The sequence below is a fragment of the Balaenoptera ricei genome, chromosome 10 (genome assembly GCF_028023285.1).
Source record: "Balaenoptera ricei isolate mBalRic1 chromosome 10, mBalRic1.hap2, whole genome shotgun sequence".
Classification (NCBI taxonomy): Eukaryota; Metazoa; Chordata; class Mammalia; order Artiodactyla; family Balaenopteridae; genus Balaenoptera; species Balaenoptera ricei.
Window position 1 is genome coordinate 91104693 of NC_082648.1, and position 14525 is coordinate 91119217.

General features: G+C 34.7%; 1 protein-coding gene across 5 annotated transcripts in view; it reads right to left on the reverse strand.

The window, feature by feature from the left end:
- Positions 1-2028: 2028 nt before the first annotated feature.
- The window catches only part of CRY1 (cryptochrome circadian regulator 1), a 95007-nt gene continuing 82510 nt past the window's right edge, over positions 2029-14525 (reverse strand). For 3 of the 5 annotated variants that reach the window (XM_059936828.1, XM_059936826.1, XM_059936829.1), the window contains 10 exons: positions 12504-12688; positions 12083-12171; positions 11387-11527; positions 10993-11304; positions 9382-9533; positions 8944-9146; positions 8744-8839; positions 3624-3695; positions 3443-3546; positions 2029-2676 (listed from right to left, as the gene is read on the reverse strand). In XM_059936828.1, the coding sequence (XP_059792811.1) occupies positions 3443-3546; positions 3624-3695; positions 8744-8839; positions 8944-9146; positions 9382-9533; positions 10993-11304; positions 11387-11527; positions 12083-12171; positions 12504-12621 (1287 nt within the window). In that variant the 5' untranslated portion in view covers positions 12622-12688 and the 3' untranslated portion in view covers positions 2029-2676. The remainder of the gene's footprint in view (positions 2677-3442; positions 3547-3623; positions 3696-8743; positions 8840-8943; positions 9147-9381; positions 9534-10992; positions 11305-11386; positions 11528-12082; positions 12172-12503; positions 12689-14525) is intronic. The other 2 variants (XM_059936831.1, XM_059936827.1) reach the window with 2 other exon arrangements.

Sequence of the window (14525 nt, forward strand, 5' to 3'; positions counted from 1 at the left end):
AATCAGAAAAACACTTGGATGGAGAAACAGGGGTTCAAAGAACCTAGTATTAGGCATACTACCTACAAGAAAATTACAAACATATGTTTGAAATTGTGGGAAGATCCTGAAGTTTCTAGTATGTAAGAGATGGTTAAAAGTAATATTGCTATCAGTCTTTTATATCCCAAATTTACTGTTTTAAGTGAATGTGAAAAACTTAAAAACGTAGTTCCCTCAATTCAGTTTTTCCAAGTTGCTAAGCACAGTTTTTGGTAATAAGAGTTCAAGAAGCATCTGCTGAATGAACAAAATGTCTTAAAATCCCTCAACCACCTGCTGTAGGGTTTTTAGAACACTAACCCTTCCAGTTAGGGGGACAGCACTGTATTCAAATATAGTGCATTTGCTCAGCTGGAGCACATTGATTGATACCTCTCTTTCCCTTTTGGTGATTTTTTTGTTTTAGTCACAATTTAGACCAAACTGAAAAAAGCGTTCCCCACCCCACCCCCCCCAAACATATTAAAATCCTTCTACATTTAAAAGTAAAATATCAGTGCCTATGTTGAAATAGTGTTCTTTTACTAAAATACTGATTTATTCATATTAAAACTGCATCTTTTATTCCCCAAATGGTGATGGTAAATTCCAAGTCAATGAATTTCTCAATTCTGTATAGTACAATCAGGTCCAAAGAGCAGGAAGTAAAGTACAGGTGTGAGAAACAAAATATTATTCCTTATTAACAGTGATGAAAGAAGATAAGGCAGTTTTTTCTTTCTCAGTAATGAATTTATTGATCAGTATTAATTAATTATCCAGGATACTTTCTAAAATGTGTCTCATCTAAAAATAAAAATGATTGTTTCTGGATTTCTGACTCAAATTTATCTTGAGTTACCTTTAAATACAATTACCACACTGAACATCTTATCACTAATAAAGATGGGAAAACAAAAGCCAATGGTTATAATTCCAAATGGTAAGAACTGGCCTCCTGGAGAACAGTAAAGGGATAATAATAATGGTAACAATAATGGCAGCTAACCAGAGCTGCAGCAGGCAGTTATGTAGACTACGCACTGCACATTTCAGAGAGCTACACAGAACGGCAATCCTGTAGCTAATATTTACTGAGCATCCTACCACATGCCAGGTGCTGTTATGAGCATTTCATATGTACTATGAAGCAGATACTACTCTCATCCTCACTTTTTATAGAAGAGAAAAAAGAAGGCACAAAAGGTTAATAATTGGGCTTCCCTGGTGGCGCAGTGGTTGAGAATCTGCCTGCCAATGCGGGGGGCACAGGTTCGAGCCCTGATCTGGGAAGATCCCACATGCCGCGGAGCAACTAGGCCCGCGAGCCACAACTACTGAGCCTGCGCGTCTGGAGCTTGTGCTCCGCAACGGGAGAGGCCGCGATAGTGAGAGGCCCGCGCACCGCGATGAAGAGTGGCCCCCGCTTGCCGCAACTACAGAAAGCCCTTGCACAGAAACAAAGACCCAACACAGCCATAAATAAATAAATAAATAAATAAAGGAGTTCCTTTAAAAACAAAACAAACAAACAAAAAAAAAAACCGGCATTATTAGGTTTAAAAAAAAAAAAAAAAAAAAAAAAAAAAAAAAAAAAGGTTAATAATTGCCCAAGATCTCAAAACTAATGAGTGACAGAGCCAGGCATTTGACTCCAGGGCCCACACTCTTAACTGCTACCCCCTACTGACTAACTCAGAGTTATAAGCCCAATTACTTGAAAAAAATTTATTTGGTTTTAAATCTTTCTTACAGATAACTTTATTTTTAAAAGTATGAAGTATTTGGAAGATAGTATTCTTACTTGGAATAATTTTGAAAAGTATTTTACTAAATATATATTAGCTGTTTCTTCATTCAGAATGGTGACATGTAGTTTACAGAATCTGTTTCTAATTTGTGATCACATCTCACATACCAGTGCTCTCCCCCTTACCTAAAACAAACAAAAAATTTTTTAAAAAGAAAAGGAAAAAAAAAAAAAAAGCAACCACCAAGTACACAGGATTCCATATATGCATATACTTTAATAACAAAGTCACTTTAGCTGTAACTGAACAAAGAAAGGGAGACAAGAAGAACTTAACACATGATACCATGATATCCACAACTTTGGGTGAAAACAGGCATACATGAAGCTTTAAAATATATATTGTCTATGTTAATGGAGGCTATAACTACCAATTTTGATTACACGTTTTCTGAAACATTATTGTCAAAGAGTTCAAAGTTAGACCAAATAATGATGTCAAGAAAAATTCTGTCTTAAAATTTTAACAGTCTTTTAATAAAGTCTAAAATCCTATATTCTCACACTGACTCTCAAAACTTTGATTTTTATATCAGAATATCAGTTTGCCACTTTAATTTTTACCATACATGAAAGATTATCAAAAATATATTGATGGGTCTATACTAATTGTGACTATATTTACATTAAGCAAATTCTTTTACCAAGTTCTTTATATACAAATTACCATTTGTCCTATGTCAAATTCATTAAAAAGTTAAAAACTACAGAAATGTTATTAGAAATAATGCATTTCAATATGTAACTGTTTTCCATTAATGAAGAACATTTTAAAATAATTTAACTGAAAAAGTATTGAACTGCCCACCAATTTCTGCTGCAACGGTATTCCTTCTGAATGTTTTCTGTGATTTAAGGGAAAAAAAAAACTGGGTAAAGCTTGATTGCAAGGAATGACAAAAATCTGATGAGTGTTTACTGATCTTCAAGAAATTTACAGACTAATTATATTGGCATTAAAAAATAGCAATGATTTTAAAAATGTAAACAGTTCAAGATAACTGAAGAAACAAGTCTTTAAAAACTGGCAAATGCACTATATGAATACTTTTCATATAAATTTAAATCACAAAATGGTATCCCATAACCAGTTGAACTGAATACAGGCATGGCTTTCTGACACTTCTAAAAAGGGCCAACATTTAAAAAAAACTTAAACTATTCCCAAACTGGAAATAATTTAGATTTTAGAAGTATCACAATAGTTAAAAGAAATTTATAAACACAAGAGAAGATTTGCGGAAAATTTCATAAAGGGATTATATTAATATCACTAAAATAAAAAAGTCACTTTGTTTTAGACTCCTGGTCACACAGGAGAGAAATGAAAAGGATGGCTTTTTCCGAGGAAAAACCTGAGCATGACATCATAAGCTTTTCAAATTTGAAGATCATCAGTTCAGACGACCATAAAACTGAGTACAGCACTTTGTCCAGGACAGATACATTTCTCTTGTCTAAGAATTAACTGATTTTGTAACAATCACTGAAAAATTTATGCCTCAGATTCTCTGGTTTGAAAATAGAGATTAGCTCCATTTTGGAAATTATATTAATTTATGTTGATTATACACTCCGCTAAAGCAAGAAATAAAGCTCTAAAATATTTACCTAATTAGTGCTCTGTCTCTGGACTTTAGGACCGATACTCTGTGTGTCCTCTTCCTGACTAGGACGTTTCCCACTGCTGAGACCAGTGCACGTGGAGCTTCTTCCTACACATTTTTAAAAAAATGTATGTTTAAGATAAGAAAGGTGAGAAGAAGAGTATGCTCAAATGCTACATTCTTACCTTGCTTTAATAGGTGAGTTTGCTGACTATCTCCATGAGCATAATGTAAAATACCACTCCCTGGAGTGCAACCTGTTAGTATTTTAAACATAGTAAAATTACTTAAAATAAATTTCAAGTTGTATGTATTACGATTACAAATCTAATTTTTAGTATTTGTATTGTGCGTTTTAGGATTAATCCACAACCCTTCATATGAACCAAAAATCATACCCAAATCAGGAAAACTTAACTTGTTCTTAAATTTAGGGTCATAGAAATGTTGATTGTTCAAAGGCAAAATCACTGATAATCATTTTCTAAAAAACACTTCTTTACTGGATGACAATTAGACACTTGATCATGAAGTCAAAACATAGGGCATCAGTGAGATATACATCCTTCCTTCACCTCCTCCTCCCTCAGCACCTATCTAAAACATATGTTCTTGGAGATACAGTAAGGGAATAAGGGCCTGCCAGATGAGAGTTAAACAATGGAGCAGTTACCTAGCCTGTGCAATTGCATCAATTCTCCTAAAAAGAAAAAAATGTTATAGGAGAATGGGTTAGCACAGAAAAGTAGATTCTAGAGAAAACATTATGGAAAAATATGAGGATCCTACCCCTAGGAGTGGTTGCATGATGGCCCGAACAAGACAATCTACTTATTTTTAGTGTAACTTCATACTTATCACATTTCTCTGGATAAAGAATTCAGCTTTTCGGGTACTCAGAATTGGGAAAGTGAATGCCCTGATCAAGGTTGAGGACTTCTGGAAAGGAATATTTCCACCATTAGCTAATAAACTAATGTTCCCTGTTGATATTTTAATTCATATGATTTTAAAATTTCTAGTCTGTCATTCACAGAATGGTCACCACTAATTATAGCAAACGTTCAGGCTTTAGACTTGTAAGGCTGAAGGTCAGACTCTGGACTGTGGCAAATTCACCGCTGAATGGTGCTGCTACTGGTCTTACTATCATCAGGGCTTCCCCTAATAGTGATACTTGTCATCATGCATCTTTGCACAACTCTACTGAAAACTTCACAGAATAATGTGAAGGTACTTAATTCCAATGAATTGTACATTTAAAATGGTTAAAATGCTAAATTTTATGTTGTGCATATTTTACAATTTAAAAAACTTCAACAAATACATTTTTCAATTATTGTATTTATTTGATTTTTATTGTTATTTTCTATTTTTCTGAATTTTCTAAACTGTCTATAGTGAATAATTTTTTAAAGCAGTTTTGAGGAATAATTTATATACCATAAAATTCAACTGTTTTAAGGGTACAATTCAATAATTTTTAGTTAATTTACAGAGTTGTGTAATCACCAGCATAATCCAGTCTTAGAACATTTTCATCACCTCCAAAAGATCTCTCATGTCCATTTGCTTTCATTCTCCATTCCCACCTATAAGCCTAAGGTAGGCACTAATCTACTCTCTCTTTTAAAAACATGACTTTTCTCACTAGTTCATATAAGTGGAACCATGCAGCATGTGGTCTTTTGTGTCTGGCTTCTTTAACTTAACATAGTATTTTTGAGATTTATCCATGTTGTAGCATATATCAGCATTTTGTTCCTTTTTATGAATTAATATTCCATTGTATGGATATACTCCATTTTGACTATCATGAATAAATCTATTATAAACATTCACATATAAGTCTCTGTGTAGACATATATTTTCACTTCTTTTGGATAGATACTTAGGAATGGAATTTCTGGGTTGTACGTTAAATTTATGTTTAGCTTTTAAGAAACTGCCAAACTGCTTCCCAAAATGGCTTCACTGTTTTACACCCTACCTCTCAGCAATGTATGAGGGTTCCAGTTTCTTCACATCCTTCACACACTTGTTACTGTCTTTTTTATTTCAACCACTCTAGTGGTTATAGGGTGACCAACTCATCCCAGTTTGGGACTCTTCAAGTGTTAGCATGGAAAGTCCTGTGTCCCAAGAAACTCCTCAATGCCAGGCAATCAGTGATAACTGGTCACCCTAAGTGGGTGTGAAGTCCTATCTCTTCGTAGCTTTAATTTGCATTTCCCCAATGACTAATAATGCTGAACAGGTATTTTATAATAGAAAAAATTTTAGTAGTCTGCTTTATTATAAGAACAAAAATATCTCAAGACATCTATGTATGTTAGTTTATTCCTTTCCTGAGCACAAAAAGTCTACAAAAATGAGAGGACGAAAATGCAGTTTCTGTTGCAGAGATAAAGAATTTTTGCACAGTCATTAAAAAACTTAAATCATAAATAACCTTGCCCTTTGAAATGCCTTTAAGACATTGCAAATAAAAGCCTACGAATAGGGTAAGTATGGGGCATTAAGGGATACGCTTCCGAAGTATAAGTCCTTTCTAGCATTTTTTAAAAACTTTTTATTTATTTTTTGGCTGCGTTGGGTCTTCATTGCTGCGCACAGGCTTTCTCTAGTTGTGGTGAGCGGGGGTTACTCTTTGCTGCGGTGTGTGGGCTCCTCGTTGCGGTGGCTTCTCTTGTTGTGGAGCGCTGGCTCTAGGTGTGCCGGCTTCTGTAGTTGCAGCACGTGGGCTCAGTAGTTGCAGCATGTGGGCTCTAGGGCATGCAGGCTTCAGTAGTTGTGGCGTGCGGGCTTGGCTGCTCTGTGGTATGTGGGATCTTCCTGGACCAGGGATTGAACCCATGTCCCCTGCATTGGCAGACAGATTCTTAACCACTGTGCCACCAGGGAAGTCCCCATGTAAGTCCTTTCAAATGGAACAGAAACCTGAGGGGAGAAATTCTTAACAGCATAGTATCCTAAGGATCTTGCCATAAGCACTCCCATTTTCAGGTCTACAATGCTCTCTCCTTCATCTGCCTACTTAAATGCTACCCACCCCACCATCTTCTTTTCTTTTTTTAAAAATTTTTTATTGATTTATTTTTGTCTGTGTTGGGTCTTTGTTGCTGTGTGCGGGCTTTCTCTAGCTGTGGCAAGTGGGGGCTACTCTTCGTTGTGGTCCATGGGCTTCTCATTGTGGTGGCTTCTCTTGTTGACGAGCACGGGCTCTAGGCACATGGGCTTCTGTAGTTGTGGCACACGGGCTCAGTAGTTGTGGCTCGCGGGCTCCAGAGCACAGGCTCAGTAGTTGTGGCGCACCAGCTTAGTTGCTCCACAGCGTGTGGGATCTTCCCTGACCAGGGCTTGAACCCATGTTCCCTGCATTGGCAGGCAGATTCTTAACCACTGTGCCACCAGGGAAGTCCCCCACCATATTCTAAGAAAAGTTTCCTAGTTCCTTCAACTCCCTTTTTTCCTACTGCATGAGGAGGCAGCATCTTACAATTTATCACTTTTTTCAGTTGTTTTTTTTTCCCCCTTCCACACCCCCATTTAGACTCTAAGCTCTATGTAGCTTTTATGTCTTCTATGTCTTTTGAAGGCCTCAAAGCACCTAGCTACAAAGTGTGTTATAGGCAAATATTTACATGATTAGACTACTTTCAAGATTTATTAATCCTATCACAAAACATCATGTTTATAAATTTGTGAAGCAAAATTATTCCAATTTAACTTGCTAACATGATTAGTTTTGCAGATAAATACAGATTTGACTGGACTAAGAAACAGTATGTACCATCATTGTCTATTAGCTAGGTAACTGGAGTCTGTTGCTTTCCACCCTCTGCCACCTGCCTGTTATCTTACTGCTTCACAGAACTTCTGTCCCTCAAACTCATGTGTGGGCAAAAGAGGCAGTCTGTGAACTGCATAAGAAATCTGATAGAACTTTTGAAATGCTACCTTATTAAAATTTACTTCAAATTGTAGGAGACTCTGAGAAAGAACATTTTTGAAGTACACTGCCATCATTAGCAACAATTTGAATGCAGGTGAAACACATTCCAGTAATAAAATATTTTGTCTATGAACACTACATTTGGCATTACATTTGCAGGGGAGACCCAGTGATACAGGAAAGAGTATGAACTTTAGGACTAGTTAGACTTGGATCTGAATCTTAGCTCAACTGCTTACTAACTGTGGGATCTTGGTTAAGTTACCTAACTCTTCTAGGCTAATTTTCCCAATCATAAAATGAGAAGCCTACTACCACCTCTCAAGGTTATTGTGAGTATGTGGCCAAAATACCCTCATACTGAGGCACAAAGTAGGCAGTCAAGATATGAGTGCTTTCGTTCCTTTCTCCTTAAGCTAATTGTTGATGCTCTCAAAAGCATGCAAAATATTTCTGAATTCAGAAAGGTGCAATTTGTTAAAGGTGTTATTCTTAATATCAAATTTTGAATAGCTGACTTCTTTTTTTTTTTTAAATAAGCATTCCTCTAATGCAGCCTTGGTTTTTTTTTTCCTTTTAGTAACCATGCAGAATTATTTATTTTACTACCTATAACTGAAATACCAAAAAAACTTTATTTCCAAACCACAAAATGATGTTTTAGAATTTAGAATATGGATGTTTTTATCCCCTTACACGACCAAACAGAAAGTAGTAAGTCCAGCCATTCAGCCTTGTTTTTAATCAAATTAATTAGCTTCATGCTATTTTTGGTTAGAACTTTTGAAAATTGGTATGATTCAAATTTCCAATACATATTGACTTCTTGACACATATTAAGAATATATGTGGCAACTAACTATATATATCACAAAGAAAACGATTATAGACCAGGCTTTGTAAGAAAAAACTCATGCGCAAAAGGACTAGAGGCCCTATGCATGTGTGTGATAAATCTTTTGGCTACGTTCACAGGGCCTCTGACCTTCTTAACTAATTACCTTATAGCTGACATATACTTAAAGGGAGTAAAAAATAATGACCATTCTGAAAATATAACATTTCAGTTTCATTTTATCCTTAAAAATTGCTAACCTCATTCAGTTTGCAAGAAGATCTTTACCTTGACCCAAATTCCACTATGTATAATGATGTTTCTATCTCTAAAATGTCACTAATGGAGTGAGGGTATGTGTGTATGTATATGTGCACGTATGCATGTGTACAAGGAACGTATTACACAGTTTAAAGATAGATTTTAAAAAACATATTATAGTGAGGTACAATAAACAATATATTTATTATTAATCTCTTTATGTTACTAAGAGCAGAAATTTCCTTTTCACTTACTTCCACTGCTGCTACAACCTGGGATATTTTCTCCAGGAGAATACCCCATGAGGCCTCCATTCCCATTAGGATTAGATGGCACTGATGCAAGAAGACCTAAAGGGAAAAAGTTTCCTATTAAGTTATGATCAAGATCAAGTTCAAGGATGGGTACATAAACAGTTGCCAAAGAAACAAATCAAAGGCATTTACTGACATACCTAGTCCTCTATATCGTGAAAGCTGCTGATAGATCTGTTTCATCCTCTCAATATTCAAACGGCTCGCCTCAGCATGGTTCACCATTGGTTTAGGATAATTAACTCCTATCAAACATTTGGCTACCTTTTGAATACCTTCTGGTGCATTCCAGGGATCATAGATATATTTTGCAGGGAAGCCTCTTAGGACAGGCAAATAACGTCTTTTGGGAGAAGGAAGAAAAATTATTAATAAAATGAACTATAAGCAAATTATAACAAACTATTTATTAGCTATGAATGACCAAAATCAAATCAATACCATTTAAATGATTTGTTACCCTTCTCCTCATCTCTGCTGCCCATCATGAGTGGGGAATACCTTAAGCGTTGCTTAAACATGAAAAGTTCTTCCTAGGTTAGCTATTCCAAACTGAATAATAATCCTTCTTGATTTACCTGATATAGTCTCCATTGGGATCTGTTCTCCTACCAAAACCAACAGGGCAATAGCAGTGAAAAAACTGTTGGAAAAAGGAACTACAAGACAGCCACATCCAACTTCCAGCATTTATGCTCCAATCTGCATCAAGCAATAATTCTTCAAATACCTTCGGAAGTAACAGTAATCAATTAGTTTGCACACACATAATTCTCAAAGCAAGAATTTTTCTAGGTCTCTGCAAATCAAAAGTCAAGGCAAGAAAATCTAGCACAGAACTGTAAAATTAAACATTCCAAAGTTAGCTTCCTTGTCTGTGTTCTATTCTATAATGAGTTATTTCAGGGAAAGAAACATATTAGTAATATATAGATTTCTGAATAGAATTTACTGTTCTAATCTTTGCAGTGTTATTGGAAGAGGGGAGAGTAAAAGTTATTAAAGTCACCAATTTAAAAGGATAAGATGGGATATGAGAAGATTAAAAAAAAAGAAAAAGGGCTTCCCTGGTGGCGCAGTGGTTGAGAATCTGCCTGCCAATGCAGGGGACACAGGTTTGAGCCCTGGTCTGGGAAGATCCCACATGCCACAGAGCAACTGGGCCCATGAGCCACAACTACTGAGCCTGCGCGTCTGGAGCCTGTGCTCCACAACAAGAGAGGCCGCGACAGTGAGAGGCCAGCGCACCGCGATGAAGAGTGGCCCCCGCTTGCCACAACTAGAGAGAGCCCTCGCACAGAAATGAAGACCCAACACAGCCATAAATAAATAAATTAAAAAAAAAAAAAAAAAAAAAGAAAAAAAAGCAGTAAACACTTTCAAGAATGCAAAAATGCTACCAAATAAACCACCAACAAAAACTTAGAAGCTTAGTACATTGGCCTACATAATGGGAGCAATCAAATACAAATGACCTTTAAAAATTCATTAGTATTATACAGTTTAAATTTGGGATTCCTTGATCCAAAAGGGAAATAGAATTAAAATAAATTATTTTTTATAAATTCATTGTGTGCTGTACATCTACCTCATGCACAACTTTGTACTAGGAAATACAGGAGATGTAAAAAAACATAGGATCAGAAATGGTCTTTGGATAGGGGAAATTTATGATATAGGCAGGAAGGTAAAACATATTTAAGTCCTATTATATATAACCACAAGATGTCACAAAATGTTGTATGCTTCACATTACATAATATAATTATGACTAAAAAGCTATGGTGTTGAAGTGAGATGAAATGATTTATAGCTTAAAATTTATAAAACAAATTTGCTATTTCTAAGAACTCAGATGAATCCTTTATGTGACAGAAATGATCACCTATAAATATATATCGACCCAATAAGTCTGGAGTATTAAATCTTATAGCTCCCTTGATGGCTAGGCTGATTTAGCCATTGAAATGACTTCAGGTTAACTGAACCAGTTTTCACCAGTTCTCCTATCTGATTATGCCATTCTGCTCCCCAAAAGTGTGTCTGTATGATAAGAATTAAATGCTTTTCTATTGAAAAAATTAGACTATAAATGAATCTACATAGTAGACAATTTTTAGGAACTGTTTTATAAAGGTATAGAGTTCTTCAAAATAAGGCCATACTACATTAGTTGGAAGAACACTTACCTTCATTCCTTCTTCCCAACTAATCCACAGGTCACCTCGTGTCAGGAAGCAAGCAACTGCATGTCTGGCTAAATGATGGATCCAACCCTCCTGACGAAGCTGTGTCATGATGGCATCAATCCATGGAAAGCCTGTCCGTCCTTCTGCCCATTTTGCTAAAGCCTCAGGATTCTTATCCCAAGGAATCTGAACACAGATGGGATTTCCTTCCATTTTGTCAAAGCGTGGATTATTTGTTGCTGCTGTATAGAAAAATTCACGCCATAACAGTTGCCCATAAAGGGAAAGGGGAGGGGAACTGTTCTTTTTTACCTAAGATTAAAAGGCAAAGAAGTATTATCAGCAATTTAAAAAAAAAGTATTTTGAAAAATAAGCTCCAGTTCCAGATAATACCTTTTTGTAGAGATCTGTCAGTTTGAAGTAAAATAGTCGACATGACAAACAACCAAATCGGAGATAAGGACTGAGTCCAGTAGGGCTAGCGAGTAGGGAATTCGCATTCATTCGAGGTCTTTCAAAGTTTGCTACCCAAGCCTGAAAACACACAGAGAAAATTATGCTAACTAATTGCCTTTTCCATTTTAAAAGATTGTTTAAAGTTGAGATTTTTTAAAAAGTTACATAGTGTCTGGAAAATAAAATATCATTTTTCTAGCCACAAATGACAGATTTTAATAAAAAACAAGAAAGATAAAAGTGATCATTCTTTTGTTTTAGCCATCCTCGTGCAGTAAATTCCTAACACAAGGCTGAGAGCACCTTCAATCTGTCTCTCTGACACTGAGAAAAATATGAAACAGAAGAACTCTATCTTAGCTTCAAAGTTATAGTCATCAGATACCAGCTTACAAAGAAAGAATAGAAGGGGTAGTATTGATCGTAGCTAAAGAGGAAATAATCAGAAGAGGAGGAAGAAGGGTACTTAAATGAAGAGATAGTTGTTAATTTTCAAACAATTAGGTTTGTGCTATTTTAACTATTTCTCTCAATCCTTCATTTTCAACAGTCTATTTTTTTGTTTTTAAAAAAGAGTGAAATTATTTTTAAAATGCCAGTTTGACAATATAAACATCATCTGTATTATCATACTTTTCTTTCCAAATGCCTTTCCAAACGTGTAAGTGCTTCAGTTTCTCCGCCTGGCCACACTGCAGAAGATAAGCCATCTGTATCAAAACCTAAAAAGAAAAGAAAAGAAAAGAAAACAAAACAAATTTGACAGTAGCGTAAAAATGAAATGACAGCCCGGGATAGGTCCTCAAAAATAGATGATATATAACATGGTCTCTGTTCTTTAAGATGTACATCTTAAGGTGATAACAGATAGACCACATATTTATAGAACACATAAATAATGCACAGATTTATCACTTCTTAGTTTAAGAGTTTCTTTTTTTTCTCCTTTCTTTTCCTTTTAGCGCAAAATACTTTACATGTCAAATTAGAAGTGGGATTTTTCTGAATGGTTTATTAACTCTTAAGCTCCACATGTATTACCGTTTACACCTACCTAGTTCTTCCAGTGAAGGGACTCCATATTTCTCATCATGGTCATCAGACAGAGGAGTTGTGCACTTTTCTATCACTTCTGAAGTAATTGTCTCTACTGGTATCTCTAGTGGTTCCATTTTGCTGATGAGAGTCTGGAATCTTTTATAAGTAAGAGGTGGTTGTCCACCATTTAGTTCTATGATCCTATTACAAAAGTTAGTAAAATGCTGTTAGTATTAAAAAAAGGACAATATATTTTGATTGATAAACTCAAAAGGCTTAAAATCAGAAAATTAAATGAATCACTTAAGACTTCTAGGAGAATGTTAGCTTCTTATAGGACCAAGAAACTTGTTAAAATAATTAACAAATCTAAAAATCATTCTCTTCATTTTATAGACATCTGCTAGGTATCAAAAATATACTGTGTGCAAATATCAAAACTTTTAAGACAAAGGGAATTAAGCACCTATGAGTGGAAAAAACAAGTGGCTAAATAAGCCTAAAAGCAAAAACAAAAAAATAATATATATGGAAATATAAAAACATACCACAACACAGCTCAAAGAATCTCTTAATCATCAATAAAAACTAAACCAGGCCAATGTTATACCAAGGAGCAATCAGTAAGTCTCATTAATTAGGATTCTATACTACTGTAGTGATAATCACTTGCTATTTAATATCGTGCTCATGTTTTTGTTAAATGTCAGCATACGTATCTTATGTATATATTTTATATTTAATTCTAATCACTAATTTCTCAATTAAGTAATACTAAAAGGAAAGATAAGCCTTACCAATGGTAGTTTGAATTAGACACAATTTGGAAATACCAATTATTCTTTTTCACTATGGCCATTTGCTTACTAGCATTTAGCCTTAATAAAAAATTATTGGTAAAATCCAACTCCATCGTTTTATGCATCAGCAACTCAAGCCTCAAGAGAATTTAATAAACTAGTCAAGGTCACATAACTAATAAATAGCAAACCAAGGTTTTCTTAATCCAAATATAGTACAGTTTTCATTATATCACATATAATTATGTATCAATTGTACATACAGAAAGTAACCACCATAAAAACTATGCTCTCTGCTTTTAGTAATTTTGCTTTGGTGTAATACTTTGAGTTTATACATAGGGTCATAATGAAATTTGTCCACTATAATGATACTACAATGATACTACTGAGGACACTGCTAATTACATAACAGAGGCAAAACAAAAATCTTAGAAAAAATGCTTTCTACATGTTACATATTTATATGACGGATTATATGTGGTAAATACTCACACTCAATCTAACAAACATTCCAATTTTATGCACAACACTGAGTTTCCCACTTAAAGCAATTGCTCTTATCTTGTTTTGCCTCCTTGCTATCAGCTCTCTAAAGTTAAGAAATCTGGTAAACTAGAAGGCAAGTTTATTATCGAAGGATATATGACTTCTGGCTTAATATCAAGTAAGACCCTTGACTAAATCAAACCACAATTTTTTGATACACTTGGAATAAAATTAACTAGCTGCCATGTTACTTACAGAATTAGCTTTATTAACTTGACAAAATGTGAAAATAAAAAAGTAAAATAATTTAAAAGGTACGTAAATTGTGAGATTTCAGCACTTGTAAGGATGACAGTATGCTAAAGGTTAATGTTAACAAATCTTATGAACCTTCAAATTTTACAGCATATAAAACTTTATAAATTTAAACTTGACCACGGAATCTTTGTTGGACAAAGCATCACCAAAAACTGATAGTTCAGGAAATATACTTTGAGAAATAAGATATTATACCATTGTTCAGAAGACTATGTAATATTACATAAAATTTGCATATGGACTTAAAATCCAGAGAGACTAGATATACACACATAAAATAAAATAACTTATGACAATCATGTAAAATATATCAAGGCAGTTTGTGGCTATGTATGTCATATAAACTATAAAATTAACATTGCTAAAAGCCCAGAAAGGCAAGTTAGTAGGCTGAATTAGAATAGTCAAAGATAATTGTGTGATGCTTTTAA